Source organism: Xyrauchen texanus, chromosome 28 (genome assembly GCF_025860055.1).
Source record: "Xyrauchen texanus isolate HMW12.3.18 chromosome 28, RBS_HiC_50CHRs, whole genome shotgun sequence".
NCBI lineage: Eukaryota > Metazoa > Chordata > Actinopteri > Cypriniformes > Catostomidae > Xyrauchen > Xyrauchen texanus.
Genome location: NC_068303.1, coordinates 33,379,324 through 33,406,506, shown reverse-complemented (window position 1 = coordinate 33,406,506; position 27,183 = coordinate 33,379,324). Strand labels below are relative to the sequence as shown.

At 40.3% G+C, this 27,183-nt stretch overlaps 1 protein-coding gene across 1 annotated transcript; it reads left to right on the top strand.

Moving 5' to 3' along the window:
- The first annotated feature begins 5,643 nt into the window (after window positions 1-5,643).
- On the top strand, window positions 5,644-25,687 carry LOC127622242 (protein RD3-like). Its single transcript, XM_052096273.1, has 3 exons — window positions 5,644-5,785; window positions 15,943-16,262; window positions 25,294-25,687. Exons 2-3 carry the CDS (start codon window positions 15,976-15,978, stop codon window positions 25,670-25,672), a joined length of 666 nt encoding a protein of 221 aa, XP_051952233.1. The 5' UTR covers window positions 5,644-5,785; window positions 15,943-15,975; the 3' UTR covers window positions 25,673-25,687.
- Window positions 25,688-27,183: the final 1,496 nt, after the last annotated feature.

The window sequence follows — 27,183 nt, the reverse complement described above, 5'->3', positions numbered from 1 at the left end:
ACTTGATGGCAATGAAGAAGCTCAATGTCAGCAAATGCTGACTGTTTTAACTATTATGAATGAATCCTGTTTTCCACAAAGAATTTCATGTTCACAAATGAGACGAAAGACTTTTTGCTCCCTTTCTCTAATCATTCTGTCTTAACTTCACCAATGGAAGGCAGATGGGGTTCACAATCACTTCTGGAGCTATGTCAACCCTAATTAAAGCAAATACACCAGTTGAGTAAGTAACATATTTCAATGACTTTAGAACATTCAGATCCTGAGATCAGAATCAAGTAATGCAACACAATAGCACAATGTCTTTGTTGCTATTTGATGCAGGCACTTCAAGTCTGAATCAAGGTCACACTGAACATGTCACATGACACTTCCTGTCTGTGTTCCTCTTTTTGGGAAATCCCGCTAATTCATCTGAACTGAGATCTGTCTGTTTCAATTTTCAATTTCAATCATTAACAGTTTGCAGTAATAATGGCATCATTAAGAGCATCAGCATTTTTATTTTAACTACTTTTACTTGAATTACTCCACAAACTTTCGCCAATGTGTCCAGGAGTTCTTTTCAACATGAAAATAGTAGGCATAGTGGAAAATAGATGTCAGCACATTGATGCTATAATTCATAGAGATAAATGAAAATGACCCAAGAATATGCATCTAATGTGATTGCACACATTGCAAATCATTATAAGGGGCACTCATGTAGCCTAAAGTTTTGTTGATTTGGCTGGAAACTTAGATGCACACAGAACAGGATGTAAATAACCTGAATCACTATTTAACTACTTCGGGCCTATATCCATATAGAGGGACAATACAGGGGTCTAGGTTGAGCACTTTAAGCCTTGCTGCCATTATACAACATGAAATTAAAAAGACTACTGCAGACTGTAACCAGACATTGGAGGAAGGAAGAAGAGGAGGATGAGGAGGACAAAGAGAAATTTAGGCCTAGCATGTCACATGGGGCTGACTGCAGGAACTGCCTATTGTTTTAAATGTAGTTTTTTTTCAACACTTTTTTAAGCTTCGGAAATAGTGTACAATGGCTTTACAATGGTCAAAATATAGTAATATAATTTACTAGGCTAAATGTCCCTTTGTCTCTGATAAGACATTGCTGCTTATGTTGCATGGAATGTATAGGTGGTCAGGCATACTCCTTAATTTACAAATGTTTTTACATGCTACTTAGATAACAGTGCTTTTGAGAAACATGCTGTATAGATATTAAATACTATTAACATGCGATTAACGTCTTAACGCTTCGGACTTTCCACACCAAATGCAAATTTTCACTGTGATTTCTCTCCACAATTAACATTTTGAATAGAAAAAATGTATTCCTATGAAGCCATTCACACCTGGAGCAAACATTCATGTGCTGACAAGGCGAAGTTTCTTTTTACGGTGAGTGAATAGGCTCTCGGCTTTCTCTAGGCCAATGGCCTTTGGCCCGCTGATTACCCTTGTGCCAAACAAGGCCAGCCAGGGATTGTTCAGTGTCAAAGGCAGAGTTTCACTGAACAGTAACACTGAAAAATATAAATTACAAAAAATGCAGGCACTGTTAAAACGCCCAATGGACAAAGTGGTGCCCAAAGAAATTACTGTCCAAGGTTCGGTGAACTTTCATAGGCAAAGGGACATGGGTTTTCTAAGATAATGTAAACAACGTCCATACATTTAAATCATAAGTCTTTCAAATTGTTGTTAATTTGTCCCTAAAAGGGTGGACATTTTTGGTCCTCCATTTCATTTATTTTGTTCCATAAATGCCTAAACGTATTTACCTGAGCCTGACCAAAATAATTTGTCAAATGTTTTACATCTCCCTATCATGATTTTCTAAATGTTATGATTTCCAAAAGGCACTGAATACAAGGAATGATCTGGGTTTTTGGACAATCCTGAGGATTTATTAGCCCGTTGTTGGGAACGCAGCTCAATTTTGATCTTTCGGCTCGAGGTTCTAGGCTATTGGCCCCGGCTGGCCAGTTGATAGCCCTGGCTTGCACTGGCAGATAGTGGAAAAGCGCTAATGATGAGAGAATTTTTATTTTTTATTGATCGTCAACACATTTATTTTTTTCCTTCTTCACTTGGCAATGAAATGACCTGACCAATAAAACATGAGCTTGGATCATGTGTCAGGAGTAACCACGTGCAAACAAAACCCGTGCAACTGGTGGCACTAAAGCACAGAAAGCTGTTTTTACCATAGTCACGTAATGCTGAAGTAACTCGATTTGAATCAAATGCATTATATACCATAAATACTCTTGGAGTGTTTATAGGGGCAATTTCCAAACTGCATTTTTGCAACCTTGTAGGGCACTTCATGAAGGTGACGCAACTCAAAAGTTCATTCCAAACAAAAGAAAGAAAGTTAATTTTTCACAAAGGGCCCTTTCACAAGACTTTTAGTGAAGGCTACATTTCAACTGTAATGCCAAACTTTCTTCAGAGTGCCCACATCAAGAGCTCTGCCTTTCATAGTAAGTAAAGGCATGGGTATGATCACTTTCGATTGGATTTGCCCAGATGTTGTCTCATGTAATTCGCAACATGCAAGGCTTTGAGCAAATGTATAATACGATGTACATGGTGATACAATCAGTACTGTTCCAAATGATAACATGTTTAAACCATTAATATATATTTTTATACTCAATTCTTTGTAATCACCCCTCAGAGTGTGTATACATGATAATAATGTCAGTCAACTTGTCCAGCTGGTGAATTGCAATAGTTTGTGAAAGTGTTTCATAGAGTGTTTTCTCGTTCAGCAAATCTGCAACACACTCGTCATCGCTGCTGCAGCTTTGTACAGCAAGTTATGCTCAATCTATGAAAAGCTATAGTTCATATAATGTCCACAGTGATTCTCTCTCCATCAGTAGCTAATGGCAAACGAGCCCTTTAACCCAGCTAGTTTTCTTTAAATCCTGGTTTCATACTTTCTAACATAGACAACTTCTAAACAACCAATACTGTATGTGCTGCCAATAACGGTTGTCATTGTGTAATTGTGGTAAATGTCTCCCCCTAGTGATGGGGAGATGGAAAATCACTCTTTCTTTCTTTCTTTCTTTTAGAATCAGAATATTTCAGGTGTGGGCCCATTTTACTATAAATTCTCCTATAAAAATAAACAAAAAAAGTGGAGATTTATAGTAAAAAGATCTTAAAATATTGATCTGTTTCTTACCCACACGTATCATGTCGCTTCTGAAGACATAGATTAAACCTCACATGGATTAGGCTACTTTTATGCTGCCATTATGTGCTTTTTGGAGCTTCAAATTGTTTGTACCATTCACTTGCATTGTTTGGAGCTACAGAGCTGAAATATTCTTTGTTTGTCTTCTGTAGAAGAAAGTCATACACATCTGGGGTGATCAATATTTGAGTCCTTCTTTATATCTCCACTTTCCCATTCTTCTTTTGTTTTTGGTGTTTCACATTCTTGCGCATATTGCCACCTACTGGGCAGAATTTATAATAAAAAGAAAAAAAAGAATAGAAAAAAAGACTTAAATATTGATTGATCTGTTTCTGCCCACACCAGAAATATTGTACTAAAATGTTTTGTTTGTGTTCAGCAGAAGAAAGTCACACATCTGGGATGGCATGAGGGTGAATAAATGATGAGAGAATTTTCCTTTTTGGGTGAACTATCCCTTTAAGGAACCAAACTGAGTGACTAGCCTCGTCTATGTCGTGGCTTTACTGCGCTAGCTAAACTGAGACATCTGCTTGGATTAAACCCTTTCCATCTGTTGTCCTCCATTCCACTGTAGAGCTGCAAGCTCAACCTATAAACATGTCTGTGCCAATATCTGTAACGCTGGGTTAAAGGAGAGAAAGAGACACAGGAGGAGATACTTTCAATCTTTTAATAGTAAATGCAGGAGTGGGACAAACTATAATGCTAAACATCACAAAAAAACAACACAACGTGTCACTTCAAGAACTGACAATCAAATAAAAAAAACTAGAGGGTATTTATACACAAGGAGCTAAATGAGGGAATGGAATACAGGTGAGGATGATGAGGAGCAGATGGAAGTGATGATAGGGGGGCTGGGAATGGGTCGGGGGGCCTGGAGGGGTGGCCACAGCGCAGGGACTGGTCAGGAGGCCTGGGAGGCAGCCACAGGACTGGGACTGGGTCAGGATCCGGAGCTGCTGAGGGAGGAGACTCTAAGAGCGGAGCCGTGGAAGGCTTGAGGGGCGGAGCCAATGGTGGCGGAGCCGTGAGAGACTTGAGGGGCGTGGCCAGGGAACTTGGTGCTGGGAGAGTAGCAGATGACGTGAAGCGCCAGGGTGGAGCCGAAGAGTTGGAAGAACGAGGTAGCACCGAAGGCTCAGAGGACCAAGGCGGAGCTGGGGGATCAGAGGACTGAGGTGGAGCAGTAGGGAAGGAGGTCCCCAGTGAAGCCGGAGGCTCAGAGTGACGAAGCGTAGTTGGAGGATCGGAGAGCCGAACACAAAATGTTCTATCTTTTTTCTCAAATTATGCTATATCATCTGACCAAAGCCAGATGATCTAGCATGATTTGAGAAAAAAGATAGAACATTTTGTGTCAATGCACGCAAGGAAATCTGAACTGAATTAACATGTTCAATGCCACAAGTTATTTTTATTTTATTTGTCACATTTATTTTTTACATCATAACATATTTCCTGTTTATTTCTAGGTTTAAATCAGAATTGGTCTCATACTTTTGAACCCCACATATATACACTGATGAGCCAAAACATTATGATCACTCACAAGTGAAGCCAATAACGTTGATCATCTCCTAACAAGGCCACATGACAAAGTCTGGGTCGATTAGATGGCAAGCAAACAATCAATTCTCATAGTCAACATGTTGAGTGCAGGAGAAATGGTCAGGAGTAAAGACCTGAGCGACTTTGACAAGGGCCAAATTGTTATGGCCAGATGACTGAAACGGCAAGGCTTGTGGGGTTCTACCGGTCAGCAGTGGTAAGTACCTACCAACAGTGGTCCGAGGAGGGACCAACAACTCTGATCCACAGTGGCTCCACCTTGCAATTTACAGGACTTGAAGGATCTGCTGCTAATGTCTTGATGCCAGATACCACAGGACAACTTCAGAGTTCATGCCTCTGAGGGTTGGCAATGTTATTGTGGCACGCAGAGGACAAATGGCATATTAGGCAGGAGGTCATAATGTTTTGGCTCATCAGTGTATTGGGCCATAGGATGTAACCAGATATTCAAGACTGCTGAGGACAAAATCTAAAAGTTTAAGGATCGGTCATTGGGAAAAACTCAATCATCCACTATGAATATTGGGGAGGAAGCATCTCCTTCAACTTCTATGGTAGCTACTGGCCACATATTTACATTTGCAGTTTAAATTACATGATTACTTGATTGTTTTCAAACTGCCAATTTTCTCACATAGTTCACATGATATTTACAGGAAGGTAGTTCCCTGTAAATGCTGTTAATAATGGAAAAAAGGACTCCGCATTAGCCTTTTAACAGATAACTCCTCTTTGTCACAAGGTCTTGTAGCATAGCACGCTCGTAATCTCTTTATGGAGCGCATGACCTCTCCCCCTCACTCCTCCCATCCGTCCTGCCTTTCAACTGATGATGCAGGTTGCAGAATGGGCTTGGGGAGAATTGCTATAGCAACCGCAAACATAAAGGCCCTACAGAGCCAGCTCTGAGAGGCATTGTGACCTGGACAATTACACATCTACAAGCCATACAAGACAACTGGATCACTTCAAAAGGTAGGGAGAAAGAGCAAATGAGAAATAAACCGAGAACAGAAGAGAAAGAGCAGAGAGGAGTTGGTGTTTGGGCTAAGAGGAGGACTATTTTAAGAAAACAATGAGGCTTATCAATTTCAAAATGCTTTGCGATTTTATTCGTTGATTTTTAGAACCATTGACAAAGATTTATAGTGATATCCAGAGATTTAAGACTATTAGGTTGATATTACTTTTAGTTCAGATAGTTTAACAAGCTTAAAACGTTTGTCAGTGCAGCTTTCAAGCCACAATTACGTTGCTGATTATCTAAAAATATGACAAGCCAAGTTATGGGATATTTTACCCAGATAGGAAAATTCTGTCAACTATTCACCCTCGTGTTGTTCCAAACTTACTTCATACTGCATAAACCAATATGACTGTCTTTATTCCTCTTTCTGGGAAAAAAGAAAGGTTTGTAACAACATTAAGGGTGATTTGGCGATGACATAATTTTCATTTTTGCGTGAACTATTCCTTACCTTTTCTCATAAAATCACTGCCTTTGCCAAACTGTCATGTGACTTAAGTAATTTTTTTTCCCATTTGAGGAAACATTGGATTTTTTTGTTTTGCCACTTGGCCTATTTAGTTCTACAGCAATGGTTCTCAACTGGTGGGTCACAGGTTTGTTCTGATAGTGGAGTGAACAGCTCAGGAAAAAAACTGTTAAATGCAGCTAACCATATCATTATGCTTTGTTGATAAATATGCTCATCGACATTTAAAAGGATTGAGAAAATGTTTCCCATATCTTTTGTTGTTGTTGTCAAAGGCCATTTGTCCAATCAAACACAAGTTGGTAATATGGTTAATACTAATAGACTAATTGGCCTTGCATTTGCTGAATCACACGTCTGTGGTTTATACATTTACAAATTGTACATTTTCCTGTTCAGCCTATGTCATAATTGTTAGGCATGTGGACTTCATGGTAAAATAAATGCATTTCTATTACACTTTTGATAAACAATTTTAGCACAGTGTTTGGTTGCCCCCAAACGCGTTTGGACATACTCCGATGTAAATTCAGGTACCTGAAGGAAAACCAGTTCATGTTTTACATGTTCATTACCAGAGCACAGAGAAGCTACAGTTGAAGTCAGAAGTTTACATACACTTAGGTTGAAGTCATTTAAAACACATTTTTTAAACTTATCCACAGATTTCATATTGGCAAATAGTTTTGGCAAGTCCTTTAGGACATCTACTTTGGGCATGACACAAGTCATTTTTCCAACAATTGTTTACAGACAGATTGTTCCACTTTTAATTGACTTTCTCAATTCCAGTGGGTCAGAAATTACACACACCAAGTTGACTAACTTTAAGCAGCTTGGAAAATTCCAGAAAATGTCAAGCATTTAGACAATTAGCTTCTGATTGTTAATTGGAGTCAATTGGAGGTGTATCTGTGGACGTACTTTAAGGCCTACTTTCAAACTCCGTGCCACTTTGGTTGACAAAATGGGAAAATAAAAAGAAATCAGCCAACACTTAAGGAAAAAAAACATTTTGGACCTCCACAAGTCTGGTTCATCCTTGGGAGCAATTTCCAAATGCCAGAAGGCAGGGCCGGACTGGGACACAACTTCAGGCCGGGAAATCCTACACCCATCCAGGCCATCCTATGCACCCAAATAAAATTTAGAAACACGGACAACCTTGTCCCCCCCCCCCCAAATTACATTTATTTCACAGTATGACAATAACATAAAAACATAAACAACCAACCTAGAAGTAAAGCAGTCCTAATATCAAATGGGTCTGCACATAACGTCCTGTGCACTGCAATTACAACTGCAATAAATAATGTTATGAGATTGATGTTTTAAATAAATGTTTGAATATAAAAAAAAAATGCAATACTTAAACATTAAGTATTAGGTGGCGGCAAGTGACCGTCTTAATTAGTGAGTCATTCATACAAAAGATTCGTTCAAAATGCTGAATCATTCAGTAACAAAACACCGCGCTGCTGTAGCTTTCCTTTGGAACTATTTTAGCCGGTGAAATAGAACAAAAACAGTTCATATGGTTTGTGTCTAAAATGTAAGTAACTTAATAATAAATATTAACTACGCTACTTGTTTATTGAACAATAAATTCAATGTAACATTTTCAATCGTGATAATATTCACCAAAACAGCTCCCTTAGTTGTGTTATGTTAAACTAAATCATATGTTATAAATAAAAGAAAACAACAATTAGAATTTTTACCTCAGTACATTGCTTCTGTGAGTTTTCTGTGTGCACTCATTTGTTTTGATTTCTCCACGAATGTAACGTTAGACGGGCGCTACCGCTAACATTTGCTAGCAGTTCAATACTAAGTTAACGAAGAAAAAAGTACAGTATTTACAGATGAAACTGACCTGCACTTGAAGCCCTGAACAGGTCAGTAATTTTGCAACATTTTGCTGCTTCTTCTTGGAGTGCTTTTTCTTTTTTGTCCTTTCCCTCTCTGCTCCACCTGGCCGTTTTCTCTCCATCATCGGGTGCTGCTCGCATTTTCTGTTTAACCGTTTGTCTGAGGCGTAAAGTCGAATCGTACGTAGCCTTGCCAGTCAAGACTAACAGATTCATGATTATTTTTTATTATTGTTATTAATATTAATAATAATTTTATTGAATGATGAATTCAAAAATGATCACTGGTAAAGGTAGTAATATAAAATAATAATAAAAATGAAAAAAAAAAAATAAAACGCTGGCTGGCAGCAGGCCAACTTAGATGCCAGGCAAGCGGGAATTGTCCCGGTGCTCCCGATGGCCAGTCCGGGCCTGCCAGAAGGTACCAGATTCATCTGTACAAACAATTGTATGCAAGTATAAACACCATGGAACCAAACAGCCATTATACCGCTCGGGAAGGAGACGCATTCTGCAGGAGGGACTGGTGCACTTCACAAAATAAATGGCATCATGAGGAAGAAAAATGATGTGGACATATTGAAGCAACATTTCAAGACATCAGCCAGGAATTAAAGGTCAGTCACAAATGGGTCTTCCAAATAGACAATGACCACAAGAATATCTCCAAAGTTTGTGGCAAAATAGCTTAAGGACAAAGAAGTCAAGGTATTAGAGTGGCCATCACAAAGCCCTGACCTCAATCTGATGAAAAAGCATGTGTGAGCAAGGAGGCCTACAAATCTGACTCTGTTACACCAGTTCTGTCAATTTAAAGTCAATGCTACCAAATACTAACAAAGTGTATGTAAACTTCTGAACCACTGAGAATGTGATGAAATAAATCATTCTCTCTACTATTATTATGATATTTCACATTCTTAAAATAAAGTAGTGATCCTAACTGACCTAAGACAGGGAATGTTTTCTATGATTAAATGTTTAAACTGTGTTTAAATATATTTGGGTTAGGTGTATGTAAACTTCTGACTTCAACTCTACATATGATATACAAACTATTAAAAAGAAATGTGTTCATTTACCAATCTCTGTGGAAGCCGTCAATCACAAATTCACATAAAAATCAGCGTCTGTGACTGAAAGAGCAGAGCGTCTTTTGGGTGTTTAACAGCATCTGTGCATTGAAAGTTTAGGCTTGGTGACATTTAACCTCATCAAGGGCTGAACAACATGCTAAAAATGTGAAGCACCTTAAAGCTAAAGTGTGCATTTACTCTTTTTCTTGCTCCAGCTTAATTTGCAGAGATATCTATAATAGCCATTTTATAGGTTGACTTCATCAAAGTGTAAATGCCGAGGTGGGAAAAAAAACAACAACTGTAAACCGACCAGCAACATTGACTCAACCAAAAACATGAGTTTGTCAAATAAATGGCTTATGGTCCAAGGGTTCAAGTTATAAAACCATCATTATTTTTGTGTGTTTGGTCACTCGGATAGCGCAGATATCACACACTTCAGCTTTAAATCATGCAAATGTTTTCTAATGCAATTGTTCAAGTATTAAGGACAGTGTTTCTCAATCCTTTCTTGGAGGACCACTAACACTACACCTTTTGTATGTCTCCCTTATTTGTCACACCCAATTCAAACCATGGAGCATGCTACTAATTAACTAATCGGTAGAATCCGGTGTGTTCGATAAAGGATACATCCAAAATGTGTAGTGTTTGTGGTCTTCAAGGAAAGGAGAAACACTGTGGACAGGGAGGGAATTGCGTTCCTCACAACAGTTTGCATTCCCTTGCAATAGTTTGCATTTCCTCACAATAGTTTGGATTTTCAATAAATAGTTTGCGCTCCCTCGCAATGGTTTGCGTTTCCTCCAATAGTTTGCTTCTCTTGCCACAGTTTTGCGTTCCCTTGCTTGCAGTATGTTTTGCCTTTCCTCACAAAAGTTTGTGTTCTCTCACAATAGCTTGTTTCCTCGCAATATTTTTTGGCATTCCCAAGGAATAGTTCGTGTTATCGCAATAAGTCTTTTTTAGCAAGTCGTTCCACTGGCGGCCATCTTTGGAATGCTCTCGGGAAGCTATTTCCATCCAGTCATGAAAGTGTAGCTCATATACTTAAATAGAGGAAAAAACTAAATCTCCAAAATAATTTGTCAATATTACAATTAAAAAATATCTACAGTGCCTTGCGTAATTATTCGGCCCCCTTGAACTTTTTGACCTTTTGCCACATTTCAGACTTCAAACATAAAGATATAAAACTGTAATTTTTTGTGATGAATCAACAACAAGTGGGACACAATCATGAAGTGGAACGAAATTTATTGGATATTTCAAACTTTTTTAACAAATAAAAAACTGAAAAATTGGGCGTGCAAAATTATTCAGCCCCTTTACTTTCAGTGCAGCAAACTCTCTCCAGAAGTTCAGTGAGGATCTCTGAATGATCCAATGTTGACCTAAATGACTAATGAAGATAAATAGAATCCACCTGTGTGTAATCAAGTCTCCGTATAAATGCACCTGCTCTGTGATAGTCTCAGAGGTCCGTTTAAAGCACAGAGAGCATCATGAAGAACAAGGAACACACCAGGCAGGTCCGAGATACTGTTGTGGAGAAGTGTAAAGCCGGATTTGGATACAGAAAGATTTCCTTTAAACATCTTTAAACAACAGGAGCACTGTGCAAGCGATAATATTGAAATGGAAGGAGTATCAGACCACTGCAAATCTACCCAGACCCGGCCGTCCCTCTAAACTTTCAGCTCATACAAGGAGAAGACTGATCAGAGATGCAGCCAAGAGGCCCATGATCACTCTGGATGAACTGCAGAGATCTACAGCTGAGGTGGGAGACTCTGTCCATAGGACAACAATCAGTCGTATACTGCACAAATCTGGCCTTTATGGAAGAGTGGCAAGAACAAAGCCATTTCTTAAAGATATCCATAAAAAGTGTCCTTTAAAGTTTGCCACAAGCCACCTGGGAGACACACCAAACATGTGGGCGAAGGTGCTCTGGTCAGATGAAACCAAAATCGAACTTTTTGGCAACAATGCAAAACGTTATGTTTGGCATAAAGCAACACAGCTCATCACCCTGAACTCACCATCCCCACTGTCAAACATGGTGGTGGCAGCATCATGGTTTGTGCCTGCTTTTCTTCAGCAGGGACAGGGAAGATGGTTAAAATTGATGGGAAGATGGATTGATGGGAAGATGGATGGTCTTCCAACAAGATAATGATCCAAAACATAAAGCAAAATCTACAATGGAATGGTTCACAAATAAACATATCCAGGTGTTTGAATGGCCAAGTCAAAGTCCAGACCTGAATCCAATCGAGAATCTGTTGAAAGAACTGAAAACTGCTGTTCACAAACGCTCTCCATCCAACCTCACTGAGCTCGAGCTGTTTTGCAAGGAGGAATGGGCAAAAATTTCAGTCTCTCGATGTGCAAAACTGATAGAGACATACCCCAAGCGACTTACAGCTGTAATCGCAGCAAAAGTTGGCACTACAAAGTATTAACTTAAGGTGGCTGAATAATTTTGCACGCCCAATTTTTCAGTTTTTTATTTGTTAAAAAAGTTTGAAATATCCAATAAATTTCGTTCCACTTCATGATTGTGTCCCACTTGTTGATTCTTCACAAAAAATGACAGTTTTATATCTTTATGTTTGAAGCCTGAAATGTGGCAAAAGGTTGAAAAGTTCAAGGGGGCCGAATACTTTCGCAAGGCACTGTACTTCAAATCAGCAGTAAAATCTGACAACACTGGTAACATAAAATGTGCTGCTGACACAAAAAAATTTAATAGCTAATGCGCATGTGCGTTATCGAATTAATTACCAAGATAAATTGGTATTCCATTTTTCATGTGTCCCGTTCCATGTAAAATAAAACAGCGGTAGTCTTCATCTCATGTGAGGTTAGTTTACTTTAATAGTAATTTTTAAATATCTCCTTTCATTAAGGGTGTTATGAATGAGGCAGCGAAGGCAGACGAGGAGAGCGGATCTAAAATGCAGCTTAACTTTATTAAGAAAACAAACACAAAGGAAAACCCTCAATGGGGAAATAAACATAAAACAGGGAACATAGGCAAGGACAGCAAACCAGGCTAAACAACATTCAACGAACGACAAGGAGTGAACAAAAAGCAGGGCTTAAATACACAGGGAGTGATAATACAAATGAGACACAGGTGAAAACAATGAACAAAATGGCAGTGATGACGGCAGGTGGATAGTGGGAAATGTAGTTCATAAACAATAGATTAGTGAGACACAGGGCAGACAACAGGAGAATGAAGAGAAAACTAAGGAAAGCAAAGGTGACAAAAAAGGCAAACAAGGGCAACAGTGAAACAAGACAAGGAATTCCTAACATAGCCCCCCCTCAAGGATCGGATTCCAGACGATCAACATAAAACAAAACAAAAAATGTCCGGGCAGGCAGGAAGTCCAAGGGGGCACAAAGGGCAGGCAGGAAGTCCAAGGGGGCACAGAGGGCAGGCAGGAAGTCCAAGGGGGCACAGAGGGCAGGCAGGAAGTCCAAGGGGGCACAAAGGGCAAGGACAAGTTCAGGTGGTCAGGGAGCTGGCCACCGGGCAAGGACAGGTTTGGGGAACCTAGGAGGAGGCCACTGGACAGGGACTGGGTCAGGGGGCCTGGGCAGAGGCCACAGGACAGGGACCGGGTCAGGAGGCCTGGGAGGAGGCCACAGGACAGGGACTGGGTCAGGAAACCTGGGAGGAGGCCACTGGACAGGGACTGGGTCAGGGGGCCTGGGCAGAGGCCATAGGACAGGGACCGGGTCAGGAGGCCTGGGAGGAGGCCACAGGACAGGGACTGGGTCAGGAGGCCTGGGAGGAGGCCACAGGACAGGGACTGGGTCAGGAGGCCTGGGAGGAGGCCACAGGACAGGGACTGGGTCAGGAGGCCTGGGAGGAGGCCACAGGACAGGGACTGGGTCAGGAGGCCTGGGAGGAGGCCACAGGACGGGAATAGGGTCAGAAGGCCTGGGAGGAGGCCACAGGACAGGGACTGGGTCAGGAGGCCTGGGAGGAGGCCACAGGACAGGGACTGGGTCAGGAGGCCTGGGAGGAGGCCACAGGACAGGGACCGGGTCAGGAGGCCTGGGGGAAGGCCACAGGACGGGAACAGGGTCAGGAGCTGAGGGAGGCTCTAGAGGCTCAGAGGCCTCAGGGGGCGGAGCCGTGGGAGGCTCAGGAGGCAGAGCCGAGGGAGGAGGAACCATGGAAAGCTCGGGAGGCTCAGGGGGCAGAGCCGTGGGAGGCTCAGGAGGCAGAGCAGAGGGAGGCTCGAGAGGAGGAGCCCTGGGAGGCTCGAGAGACTTGAGAGATGGAGCCCTGGGAGGCGGAGCCCTAGGAGGCTTGGGAGGAGGAGCCATAGGAAGCTCTGGAGTCTCTGGGAGCAGAGCCGTAGGAGGCTCGGGGAGAAGGGCCGTGGAAGACTCGAGAGGCTCTGGAGGTGAAGTCCTGGGAGGCTCGAGAGGCTTGAGAGGCAGAGCCCTGGGAGGCTTGAGAGGTGAAGCTCTGGAAAGCTCGGGAGGCTCGGAAGGCGGAGCTCTGGAAAGCTTAGGAGGTGGAGCTCTGGAAAGCTCGGGAGGCGGAGCTCTGGAAAGCTCGGGAGGCGGAGCTCTGGAAAGCTCGGGAGGCGGAGCTCTGGAAAGCTCGGGAGGCGGAGCTCTGGAAAGCTCGGGAGGCTCGAAAGGCGGAGCTCTAGGAAGCTCGGAAGGTGGAGCTCTGGAAAGCTTGGATGGCGGAGCTCTGGAAAGCTCAGGAAGCTCGGAAGGCAGAGCTCTGGAAAGCTCGGAAGGAGGAGCCCTGGGAGGCTCGAGGGGTGCTGGCTCTTGGACGGTCATGGCTACTGGTGCTGGCTCTTGGACAGTCATGGCTACTGGCGCTGGCTCTTGGACAGTCATGGCTACTGGCTCTGGGACGGTCGAGGCTACAGGCGCTGGCTCAGGGACGGTCGAGGCTACAGGCGTTGGCTCGCTGATGTCGGAGGCTACAGGCGCTGGCTTGCTGACGTCGGAGGCTACAGGCGCTGGCTCGCTGATGTCGGAGGCTACAGGCGCTGGCTTGCTGACGTCGGAGGCTACAGGCGCTGGCTCGCTGACGTCGGAGGCTACAGGCGCTGGCTCGCTGACGTCGGAGGCTACAGGCGCTGGCTCGCTGACGTCGGAGGCTACAGGCGCTGGCTCAGGGACGACCAAGGCGTCAGGCACTGGCTCACTGACCTCTGAGGCGACAGGTACTGGCTGGATGACCGTGGTATGCACTGGCTTGGGTTTGCTGACCGTGGCTGACGAGGGCTCTGGCTCGCAGACCGGGGCAGGCGAGGGTTCTGGCGCGCCGACCGTAGCTGATGAGGGCTCTGGCTCGCAGACCGGGGCAGGCGAGGGCTCTGGCTCGCCGGCCGTGGCAGGCGTGGGCTCTGGCTCGCCGGCCGTGGCAGGCGTGGGCTCTGGCTCGCCGGCCGTGGCAGGCGTGGGCTCTGGCTCGCCGGCCGTGGCAGGCGTGGGCTCTGGCTCGCCGGCCGTGGCAGGCGTGGGCTCTGGCTCGCCGGCCGTGGCAGGCGTGGGCTCTGGCTCGCTGGCCGTGGAAGGTGTGGAGTAATGAGCAGAAGCTTCTGCCCTCCTCCTCCTCCTTCGGGCTGACGAGGTTGAGCGCGCTGGCGCTAGAGCGGGCAAAGTTGAGCACGCTGGTTCAGGAACAGAGGAAGCTGGGCACACCGGCTCTGGAGCGGACCAAGCTGGCAGCGTGGAGGTGTTGATTCCCATGGAGAGCACACCCAGGATCGCGAGAGGAGGTTCGCCAGCTGCGAAAGTCGACAAGATCAGATCGACGTACTCTCGCCAGGTGTAACCCTCGATTCCGGGCGACTCTTGCCACCGGCGCATAGGCAGGCCGGCTTGGTAAGTCGCTTTCAGCGCTTCCTCTCTCCATCCTCCAATGCTGGTCGCGGCGAGAAAAAAGTAGGTGTATTCGCGGATTGACAGATCCGCTTGGGTCAGCTCATTGAAGAAAGCCGCTAGATCCATTGTGGGTCGTTCGTTCTGTTATGAATGAGGCAGTGAAGGCAGACGAGGAGAGCGGATCTAAAATGCAGCTTAACTTTATTAAGAAAACAAACACAAAGGAAAACCCTCAATGGGGAAATAAACATAAAACAGGGAACATAGGCAAGGACAGCAAACCAGGCTAAACAACATTCAACGAACGACAAGGAGTGAACAAAAAGCAGGGCTTAAATACACAGGGAGTGATAATACAAATGAGACACAGGTGAAAACAATAAACAAAATGGCAGTAATGACGGCAGGTGGATAGTGGGAAATGTAGTTCATAAACAATAGATTAGTGAGACACAGGGCAGACAACAGGGGAATGAAGAGAAAACTAAGGAAAGCAAAGGTGACAAAAAAGGCAAACAAGGGCAACAGTGAAACAAGACAAGGAATTCCTAACAAAGGGTAACACTTTTTTTTGCTCTCTTTTTTTTTTAGGTAAAATTTACTGGGTGCACTTTTAAACTCTGGTTATACACAGGAATATTTTGGGACAAATTGAAGTGGTGAAACTATCTAAAATGAAATCTCCTCATGAAAATAAACCAATACAAATCCCAGCATGCATAAGTGTCATAAGACACCAATTTGTTTCAGATTAATCTTTGTTTTGTGTAACTATGAGAACCTTTACTGCACCTCTACAGGTAATATTAAATTGAGCAGGTACACAATCAATCATGTCGTGGTTCAGCTGGAGCAAGCCCTATTATAGGAGCCCACGACGCGAGCCGTCTGAAGTGGTGACAGACACCCTGATGTTGGAGCTGAGCTGGCAGATGAGAGAAGCGGAGAGGCTGCACCATGAGCGGGACGATGAATATCGGAGAGTGAAGAGTGGCGTGGACTACAGCTGGCTCATGAGCACACCACACAGCAGATATGACATCAGCCAAGGAGAAAGACTGGGCCTTGAAGACCTGTGTAGCAAAGTGCCACCATCATACTGTGGATCATTAATACAGAGGTATAGGCACATTCTCACACAAAAATGGTTGTTGGGTTTTATTGAATTAGTGTGTTATGTTTTCCTCTTAGCTATTCATGGTTTTATCTAGAAGGCAAGCCTTAATCTACTATGCTTAGGTTTAGGGATAGGGTTTCTGTGGGACTCTTGTGAGACTTTTTGCAGATCAAGGCTTCTCTTTACATACCAGCTGTTAATGTCCTCAGATTCTTTTTATTATGAGTAATGCCAAAATGGACCCATTTCTGCCTTTTTGTTTGTGGATGACAGCAAAGTATGAATTCACTATGGTAATTTATTCATTACGGTACAGTATGATCTTATTTACATCTAGATTGCTAACTTCATTTTCATTTAAAATAAGCACATATTGGGTTATCTTCACTTCTATAAAAAATGTATTTCAGAACATTAGGGAGAAATTAAAATGACAATTATAACCAGTACATGGCCTCAATGCTCATTCATTGGCTGATCTCTAAAAACTACTGTTGAAACAAACGTAATTTCTGATATTATCTCCATTATCTTATGCCTGGGACATTATCTTATGCCTTGGACATTATATATTAAGGCAGAACTTGACATAATATCAGAAATTAAGTTTGTTTCAACAATGGTTTATAGAGATTATACATTATACAAAACAATTTTTTGTCAAATTGTAGCCTTTTTTTATACCACTTGTGTTGAAGTGTCAGATTTTCCAGTGATACTTCAAATTGCTGTCAAACCTGGCCATACTGCCCCAGTCAAATTTGTATTCAGATGGCAATTGTAGGAAAAGTTCCCAAGCCTTGTGCCACTAAGAGTTAAACAAATAAATGTGGAAACAGCCTAGATGTTGCAGTTTGTTGTCGCAGTATGAATTGGCCTTAAGACAGATGGTTAAATCTACCCATTCGTTGGATGCTGTATGTTTTGTTCACCGCATAAGGATGTTTGTCAGTGCAGGTTCAGGGGAGGATGGCCTGGGTAATTAGTTTACTAAGATGTCTTTGAGATTTCTCTAAGAACTGCCCAAAAAGAGCCATGCTTTTACCTTGATGGACAACGAAGTAGCTCTGACTTGGGATTATTGGTTAAACTATGTGCTGAAGTGATGATCGTAAATCACACGCAAGCATCTTGTGATGCACACCTACTGAAGCGGTGCCTCATTGTCCAGAGAGCAGGGGCATTGCAATGGCATAGCAACCAGAAGCATCAGGCCCACATGCCCCCTCAGATTTTTGCGTGCATCTTCAAAAAAAATATTTGAATCTTAGATAATTAAGTTGCACAATTAGTGTTGGCAAAAAAAGGTGTTTGAGGTGTTTTGAACTTTTACATTTGGTCAGTCCGATCGAGTCCCATCTTCCACAGATCATTTGCTTTAAACTGAAAATTGAGTCATCGTCTACCCAACCTTAATTAAAAAGCCTTAAACAAAACTATATATAATAAATATAAAGCCCAGATCTGTACCAGTGGACTTACACATCTCACTATCACAGGATAAATAACCAGAACACCTAATTGTTTCCCCCTCAGAAATGATTACATGGTGCTCCTGCATGGTAGCCATCATTACAAATATCTGTTCCCTCACTTTTCTGGAGATAATGAAGACCTATTCCTTAATGTTTGCTCCCTACTTTTCAAATAATTCCTATGGCTTTTTTCCCGAAAACATCTCGAAATGTCTTAAAACTGAGCTAAAACAAAATTGTATTATGGTCCCTTATCATTATGTGAAAAGGGGGAGGGAAAGGGGGAGGTTTGCATTTATGTAAGACCAAAAAAAAAAGGGGTTGCTTTTACTCAGAGTACTTGCTCATGTATTGCTCTCTCAGGAGAAAATGGGTGAAACTTAACCAGGGGAAGAGAGTCTGCTGTTTACATTGAGTGGTAATGGAGGTGGCCCACAGTACATTTCTGTGAAAATATGCACTTGCTTTCTGAGCCATTTTCTGAATTTCTCCTTTTAGGTTCACTTAAAATGCTAGTTAATGCAATATTCTTTGTTCAATAAAAGTTAAGCTCAACTGACTGCATTTGTGGCATTATGTTGATTACCACAAAAACACATTTTGACTTCCTTTTCTTAAGAGTAAAACTTAAAGCTACAATGGAAGGACAGTGGCAAGAAAAATGTATTTCACAAAATCTGGTTTCTGATTTTCATCTAAGGTACAATAATTAACAAATGCAATCTGTTTCAACTAATAACACACAAATTATTGTATTCTTTTGTACATACTGAATACATCATTCAAACATTCACAGTGTATTTTGGGAAAAGTATGTGAACTCCTAGGCTATTGACATTAACAAAAGCTAATTAGAGTCACGAGTTGGCAAACCTGGCATCAAATTAATGAAACTAGATTGGCGGTGTGGGCTTGAGCTACTTTGACTTGTTAAAAGCACTCAAACATTGAGTTGCTATTCACAAGAAGCATCTGCTGACGTGGAACATGACTCGCAAAAAAGAGATATCAGAAGACCTACGATCAAGAATTGTTGCTTTGCATGAAGCTGGAAAGGTACAAAGTATCTCGAAGAGCTTAATATTCATCTGTCCACAGTTAGACAAATTGTCTATACATGGAGACAATTTAGTACTGTGGCTACTTTCCCTAGAATTGGCCTTCCAGCCAAGATGAATCGAAGGGCACACCGCAGAATGCTCAATGTGGTAAAGATACCTAGATTTACAGATAAAGACTTGAAGGAATCATTGTAACTGGTTAAGATCTCTGTTCACGAGTCTACTATACAGAAAACATTAAACAGGCATGGTGTCCATGGCAGGACACCACGAAGGAAGCCTCTGCTTTCCAAAAGAAAAACATTGTTGCGTGCCTGAAGTTTGACAAAGACCACCTTGACACCACAACGCTACTGGGAAAATGTTTCTGCCTTTTAAACCCTCAAATTTTCCCCTATTCACTTCCTTTGTAAGTGCCTATTGTCCCATATTTTGGCAAGTGAAATGCTTGAGGCACCTACCAAGCCAAATGGGCACATGTATCCATACTCAATAATATTATCGGCAATGCAGCAATTGGTTGGCAACCAGACAAAGCAACATGATAACATCATAGTCTAGTAAAAAAAATAAAGGAAATGTTATAAATATGATTATTATATATTTATTATTATATACAGTACACACAATTACATCAAATTTTAGGAGATGAACTACCTTATGGTGCGGTTGCATTCTTAAAAAGCCTGCATTCTTATGTGGCCGAGAAATGCAGCAAAAATCATGGTCCTTAGAAGTCCTAAAGGGCCAGATACCATTTTCTTATAGCATGGCAGACTACGCTCTTTACTATGTTTTCTTTATTTCTTGTTCTATTACTACATTAATTACCCCTCATATAACAGTATGCTGTTGTAAGCATGAAGTGAATGTTGGGCTGACTTCCAGAATCACCTCCACTTGTAAAACCACGGTCTATTCCTGTTTACATTTCTTAAAGTGCACCTATTATGGTTTTTAAACGTGTCTGATTTTGTTTTAAAGGTCTTAGACAATAGATTTACATGCTTCCAAGGTCAAAAAACACTTTAATTTGCTCATAATTTAAATTGAAGCATTACCTTTTTCCCCACTGTCAAAAACGACTCGTTCAATTATCTGTTCTAAAGCATTCATTCTAAACTCAGCCTTTCAGAGAGCCTACTCTGCTCTGATTGGTCAGATGTTCCAGTCTGTTGTGATTTGGTCCATAGACATAATAAATATGTCTATGATTTGGTCTACCACTTAGTTTAGTGTTTGAGGGCGGGTCAAAGCTGTTTGCGAGCAGCCAATGAAGACCAGAAGCAGGTTTTTTTGTTACCAAATTACGTAGGTTAGTACAGGAAATAAGTCTGGAATTACTAACGACTCGTTTCAGGTGTTCAGTATCTACTCTTTCTTTTGGGAGTCAATAACTCCATTTGTCGTGCACTTTGATTTTTGATTCTTTCACAAACAGCTATATAACACACTACATGAAAGGTAATATTTGAAAAACCAAAATAGGTGCTCTTTAATGACCTGTTCCTTTGACAAAAACCCCAAGATAAGCTTAACTTTAGAGCTTAGTCAAAAAAGGGGACAAAGTTTTGAGTTCTGAAAGTTAATTTGTTGACATAGTATACCAAATGGTTTTATTTAATAAAGAAAATGTAGATTTATTAAATTGAATTTACCAGCCAACGGTTCGGACACACCATTCTCTATTACCAATTTGTAAAGAAATCAAAACTCTAGCTGAGTCCCAAATGATGCACCATACACTAGTGATGTCCAGTTCATGAACGAATCATCTTTTGAACCGATTCATTTTAGGGGACTAGTTGAACCAGTACACCAAATCGGACTGAATAGTTTAAAACCATTCGCGTTTGAAGTCAACACTGATCCACAAGTTACTCTATCTTAACCTGTCTCTCGGATGTGCCTGTGATTCTGAATTGAAATGAGCCGATAACTGGGAGTAATATGAACCTAGAACTGGTGATATTGCAATGAACCGCTTCAACTAGTTCCCAAATCAGACTGAACTCTTGTATGGAATGATATTCCGGACATTATTCAAAAGGAATTGCAAATTGTATTTGCAATTGCGTTTTCAATTTGTGGACGCATAAAATGTGACATAATCCAAATGCAATTGCAAATCGCGCATTACCGTTTGCATTTTCGTTTAAGCGAACGCACAGTGACTGCCAGATTTCAAATGGAAAAGCAAAGTCGGTTTGCAACTGTGTTTCCCATATCTTACGAGTTTTGGCCCTGTCATATTTAAATAGCAATTTCAATTACCACGTCTGCTTTTTCACTTTCTCAGCGTCGCGTATGTAGCCAGCCAAAACTCAAATGGAATACTATTTTTATTTATTTATTTATTTATTTTTTATTGCAATATTAACAAACAGAACAAGACGATACATACAAGAAATATAAACAATCTTTCAAAACAAAAGAGAAATTATGGTTCAGAATACATTAAGAGAGGAAATGTGAAAGAAATTTAAATATATTCAACAATAGTCTAAAAAGAAAAGAGAGTAAGAGAAGAAAGAAAAAAAAAGAAGAAGAGGGCACAAAAGAAAAAACATTAAGAGAGAATATTAAACGTGGCACTAATTCTGGATGTTTTCATTGCTTTCTTGTTAACAGAAGTTGAAATTGTATTTAAATACATCTTCAATTCTTCTTTGAAAAAGCTAAAGTGGGGTTTACTTTTCATATATTTACATTTATGGATATGAAACTTTCCAATATATAAAAGAAGGTTTATACAAAAACATGCATTAATTAGATTCTTGTCTTTAACATAAAATCCAAAAAGTATGTGTCTATATGATAAAGAAAAGTTACATAAAACCTTTTGGACCATCAGAGCATCAATATTGTTCCAGACCGAGTAAAAAGACATTCCCAAAACAAATGATCAACAGTTTCAGAGGAGGCTTCACAAAAAGAGCAGGAAGTATCAATATCATTTCTAAATTTCTTTAAAAAAGTATTTAACTGGATAAAATCTATGAATAATTTTATAGGATATTTCTTTAACTTTATTAGTTAGAAAGAATTTCTGAGGATGTGACCAAACATATGACCATTTAATATCATCAAAAAGGTTATTCCAATAAGAAATGGAGGAAGGAATTGAAGTAACAGGGTCCAAAAATAATGACCTAATTTTATAATTGGATTTATGTATTGAAAAACAAATAGAACCAACCACAGTAGATTCAGGGCTAGGGGAGAAACAGAAGTCACTGTAGCACTATTATTGTTTCTAAACAGCATACAGATTTCCAAAGAGATGGCCTTGAAAACTATATTAAATTCTTTACTAGATACTGGGAATTGGTATCCTGAAACAAAATCGGAATAATTAAATAAATTACCTTCACTATCAAATAGCTGGTTTACTAATATCACCCCATTATTGAACCAGTTTTCAAGAAATAAAGATTTCCTCTTATGAAGAATATTACAGTTGTTCCAAATTAAAAAATTGTGTGGCGAGAAATTATGCTTGTAAATAAGTTTCCAAGCCATAAGCATCTGCTGATGATAATTGGAAAGTTTGACAGGAAGTTTACTAATTGAATAATTGCACATTAAAAGAAAATGTATACCTCCTAATTGAGAAAAAATATATCTTGGGATTATACTCCAAATAGAAGATTGATTGTGAAGGAAACGTTTAAGCCAATTAATTTTTAAGGTATTGTTAAGAGAATCAAAATCAATGAAATTTAAGCCACCTTTATTATAAGAATTCAAAATAACTGATTTTCTAATACTCAAATGGAATACTAATTCCCTTAGTATTTCCATTTCCGATGCCTTACACAGAAACCTGTCAGTCAGGGTCAAGGGTGGGATTATGCTATGGGGCGTGTTTGTCTTGGGAAGTGACGTCACTCACAGTCGACGGTCAAGAGGTGATGCCCTGAACAGACGCCGGTTTATCATATCAAATCAAATCACTTTATTGTCACACTACCATGTACACAAGTGCAACAGTAGGTGAAATTCTTGTGTGCATATCAAATGTACACATACTTACACAACACAATAATTATATACAATGTACAGTAAACAATACACACAATATACAATACAATAAGTAGGAGTATATGAAATATATATTCATATATCTATGAAGTAGTATATTGAGGAGAATATGTTGACAGTCCAGTGTGAGATTATAGATGAATAAAGTGCAGTGCTGATTATTGATCCTGATAGACTGTGAGTGATGTCACTTCCCAAGACATACACGCCCCATAGCATAATCCCACCCTTGACCCTGATTGACAGGTTTCTGTGTAAGGCATCGGAAATGGAAATACTAAGGGAATTAGTATTCCATTTGAGTTTTGGCTGGCTACATACGCGACGCTGAGAAAGTGAAAAAGCAGACGTGGTAATTGAAATTGCTATTTAAATATGACAGGGCCAAAACTCGTAAGATATGGGAAACACAGTTGCAAACGGACTTTGCTTTTCCATTTGAAATTTGGCAGTCACTGTGCGTTCGCTTAAACGAAAATGCAAACCGTAATGCACGATTTGCAATTGCGTTTGAATTATGTCACATTTTATGCGTCCACAAATTGAAAACGCAATTGCAAATACAATTTGCAATTCCTTTTGAATAATGTCCGGAATATCATTCCATACTCTTGGGTCGCAACAGCTCAACCCTACAATGAGTCGCTCGTAACAGTCCTCGAGTCAACAGTACACTGAACTGAGAATCGCCTCTTTTGGAGGTGTCCGACATATTGAGAAATGGTGAGCTGCTGACATTGAGTGAAATGTATGTTTCAGGTGTATTTAGCTGAACAACAGAGAGTGTAACATATAAAACATACTAGAAATATGTTCCTAACTTGATTGTATTACAGTTTTAACAATTTAAGATTATCCAGTCTATATTTCTCGAGTCAAGAGTACACTGAGTCGGTCACAGCAGTTTGTGAGTCACCAGTAGGCCTACACTGAACTGAGAATCGCCTCTTTCGGACATAATACTGAGAACTGCTGATCTGTGAGCAGCTGATGAGCATCTGTGAAGCAAGGACTTGAATGAGGGGTGAAGCGTTTCAGTTGAGAGATGTAAATTAATTTTACTATAGAGTACTGTACATGCAGATTATATCTGAAGTTGTAATGAGCTGGATCATGGTTTCTGTAAAACAGGGTTGATATAAGACTAGTTTAATCACTTTATATGCTTTAGACATGTGTAGAACATCAACATTTGTATATCAGCGTCAGTATTGGGTGCTTTAGGTGCAAAACTTTAATGTAGGATGTGTTGTAAGATTACTGAATGAAACACTGATGACAAACACACTACTTATTACATGTTATAATCAGCAATATGGACTTACATATGCTTGATATTAATATGTTTGTGTGCATATTCTACGATGACGGTATATTAGCATTACAAAATGGCGCAGAATAGTGCTGAAGTGTGCGGTTTGGGACACATCTTTAACAGATGACAGTATGGAATTATGTAGTTAACACACATTACATATATTTTTTTTAAGAATACATGCATAGGCACAATTTATATTTGTCTACGTAACTAATGACAAACATTTAAAGGAATATTTCAACAACATTTTTTTTTTTTACCTTTACAAAACTGCATATATAAAGGTAATATAATTCCATTAATAAAAAAGCTGTATGACATTTTTCCCCCCTCAATTTTTCCAGGTGGTGCCATAATTTAAGTGAATAGTGACTGTGAATAGTCTGTCAAGCTTGATAAAGGACCAAAAGAAAACACACAATTTTTTTTTTTAACAAAACTACAGGAAAAGATCTGTGATGTGATACTCACTGCATTTCATGATCAAACATCATGGCGTCATGAAACAATAAGGTTTGATGTTATTGACATAGCCGCCATATTTGATTTCAGTTCTTTATTTTACGAATGTGATTTGATTCGAGAGTGAATAACAACTACTAATAGCCATATTGACTTACTGTGGTTTTATGGTGTGTTCTTTTGTTGTTGTTTTTTGTCATGCTTGACAGTCTGGATTCATTCCTTACAAAAAATGTAAACTTGCCACACATTTTTTTTTTTACATGTAAATGAGCTTGTGATTCACCACAAATGTTTGCCAGAAGTTTGCAGCTCTTCACCGGTATTGGTGAACCTCCAGCAAACCTTTGGCAACAATGGTCAATTTGCTGCAACTTTGCCAGAAAGCTAATTTGCATCTGAAAATGATCGGTGGCGAATTTGCTGCATGATTGTGGCAAATTTGCAGTGAACTCTCACTTTTTGTAAGGGCACTTATATAATGGCAAATAAACCCTGTAAATACTTGAAAACAATTCCCCTTTTGTGTTCCAAAGAAGAAATTAATTCATATGAGTGCAGAATGAGGTGAGGGAGAGTGAATAATGAAAGAATTTTCTGTTTTGTCAAGTGTGTCCAGACTTTTGACTGGTGGTTAATGAAGTTTTTTGAGGAAATCTTCTATCCATCCACAGGTTTCGGCAGGTGCTATTGGAGAATGAGCCTGAGGTGCAGGAGGTTTCTGGACTCTTTCGCTCTGCTATTGTGGAAACACTGGAGTGTGTTCAGGAAGAGCAGGAGGATCAGCGTCTCATCCACCAGTGGAACAACAAACGCTCCATCAGCCTGTCGCTGCTGAGCTTTAAGTCACGTGTGCGGATCAACCCATTCAGCAGCACCTTGGAACTGAATTCCAACAGTTATGGCTCGGAGGAAGATGGCGTTGATGTTAAGACTGTATGTGGGAACGTTGAGAAGAGCCTTGGTCTGACAACAGAGAAAGCACCGCGTGTGTGGAGCATGCCGGAGTGCCGACACAATGGAATCAATGGTAAAGAATCAATGGGACAGTGAATCCCACCTCCTAACGGAAAGCTGATAATCCTAGCATCTAATCTAATTGAAAATCCCAGGAGATCAGCAGTTACAGAAATACTCGAACCAGCCCGTCTGGCACCAACAATCATCCATGCGATCATCTAATCAGCCAATCGTGTGGCAGCAGTACAGTGCATAAAATCATGCAGATATGGGTCAGCAGCTTCTGTTAATATTCGCACCAATCATCAGATTGGGAGAAAAAATTTGATCTTCGTGATTTGCAGTGTGGCATGATAGTTGGTGCCAGACTGGCTGGTTTGAGTATTTCTGTAACTGCTGATCTCCTGGGATTTTCATGCACAACAATCTCTAGAGTTTACTCAGAATGGTGCCAAAAACAAAAAACATCCAGTGAGGGGTAGTTCTGTCGATGGAAACACCTTGTTGATGAGAGAGTTCAATGGAGAATGGCCAGACTGATTTTAACTGACAAAGTCTACAGTAAAACTCAGATAACCGCTCTGTACAATTGTGGTGAGAAGAATATCATGTCAGAATGCTATTCTGAGATAGCAATAGGTTGGCGCTGTTTTTAGCGGCACGAGGGGGACCTACACAATATTAGGCAATTGGTTTTAAGTGTGTGTGTGTGTGTGTATATATATATATATATATATATATATATATATATATATATATAATTATTTATGTCCTTTTATTTGCGCTATAAATTTAATTTGATAGATTTTGTTGTCCTAGCAAAATCTTGTTTTGTGGAAACCCCATTCCTAATTATTAATTTGTATGAGGGGTTTGTGAAACATATTTTTTTTTACCTTTTAATGTTTTGTCATTTGAGTTGTACAGGTTATCGATTTAATAGAGGCAATTTACTTTAAGAACAACGTTTTACATTTTTTTATTGCCATGCAAAATAAAGATGAATGCATATTTGCTTTGTACGGCACTGTAAATCTTACATTTTTACAACAAATGCATCACAAATTGTATCTTATACCCATTTCTGATGAGGGTAAAATTAAATTAATTATTATAATTTTTTTGTTATATAGGTACTATGTTTATTTTCTCAATGTTAAGCATATGTGCTAAATGATGATAACCACAGAAATGTATTTCAACCTTCGTTTTTTTAACACAATAATTGCATTTATACTAATAGCAATAGCTCTTTGGCTAAATTTGATTCAGTCGTGGACAGTTGTTCCACATGTTTGAAAGGAGTTTTCTTAACTTAAAATTAATATTTAATATCAACACAAAAGCTTTGTGTAGAAATGACCTATTTGAATTGGGTATACCCAGCAAAATCAGATGTCAATATAACTCAAATTTATTTTAGTTCTTTACTAACTAGTGAAAGTTAATGTTAACATACTATAGAGTGGAGTTTAGTAACTATGCTACTATGGTTTGCACAGCATTTGCTCAATGAAGCAAGCATTCAAACTCGCATGACATCTACCTGTCCTCATCGTTAGGTCAAGCTACAATCTTCACCATAATGGTGTTCCCAAAACTCC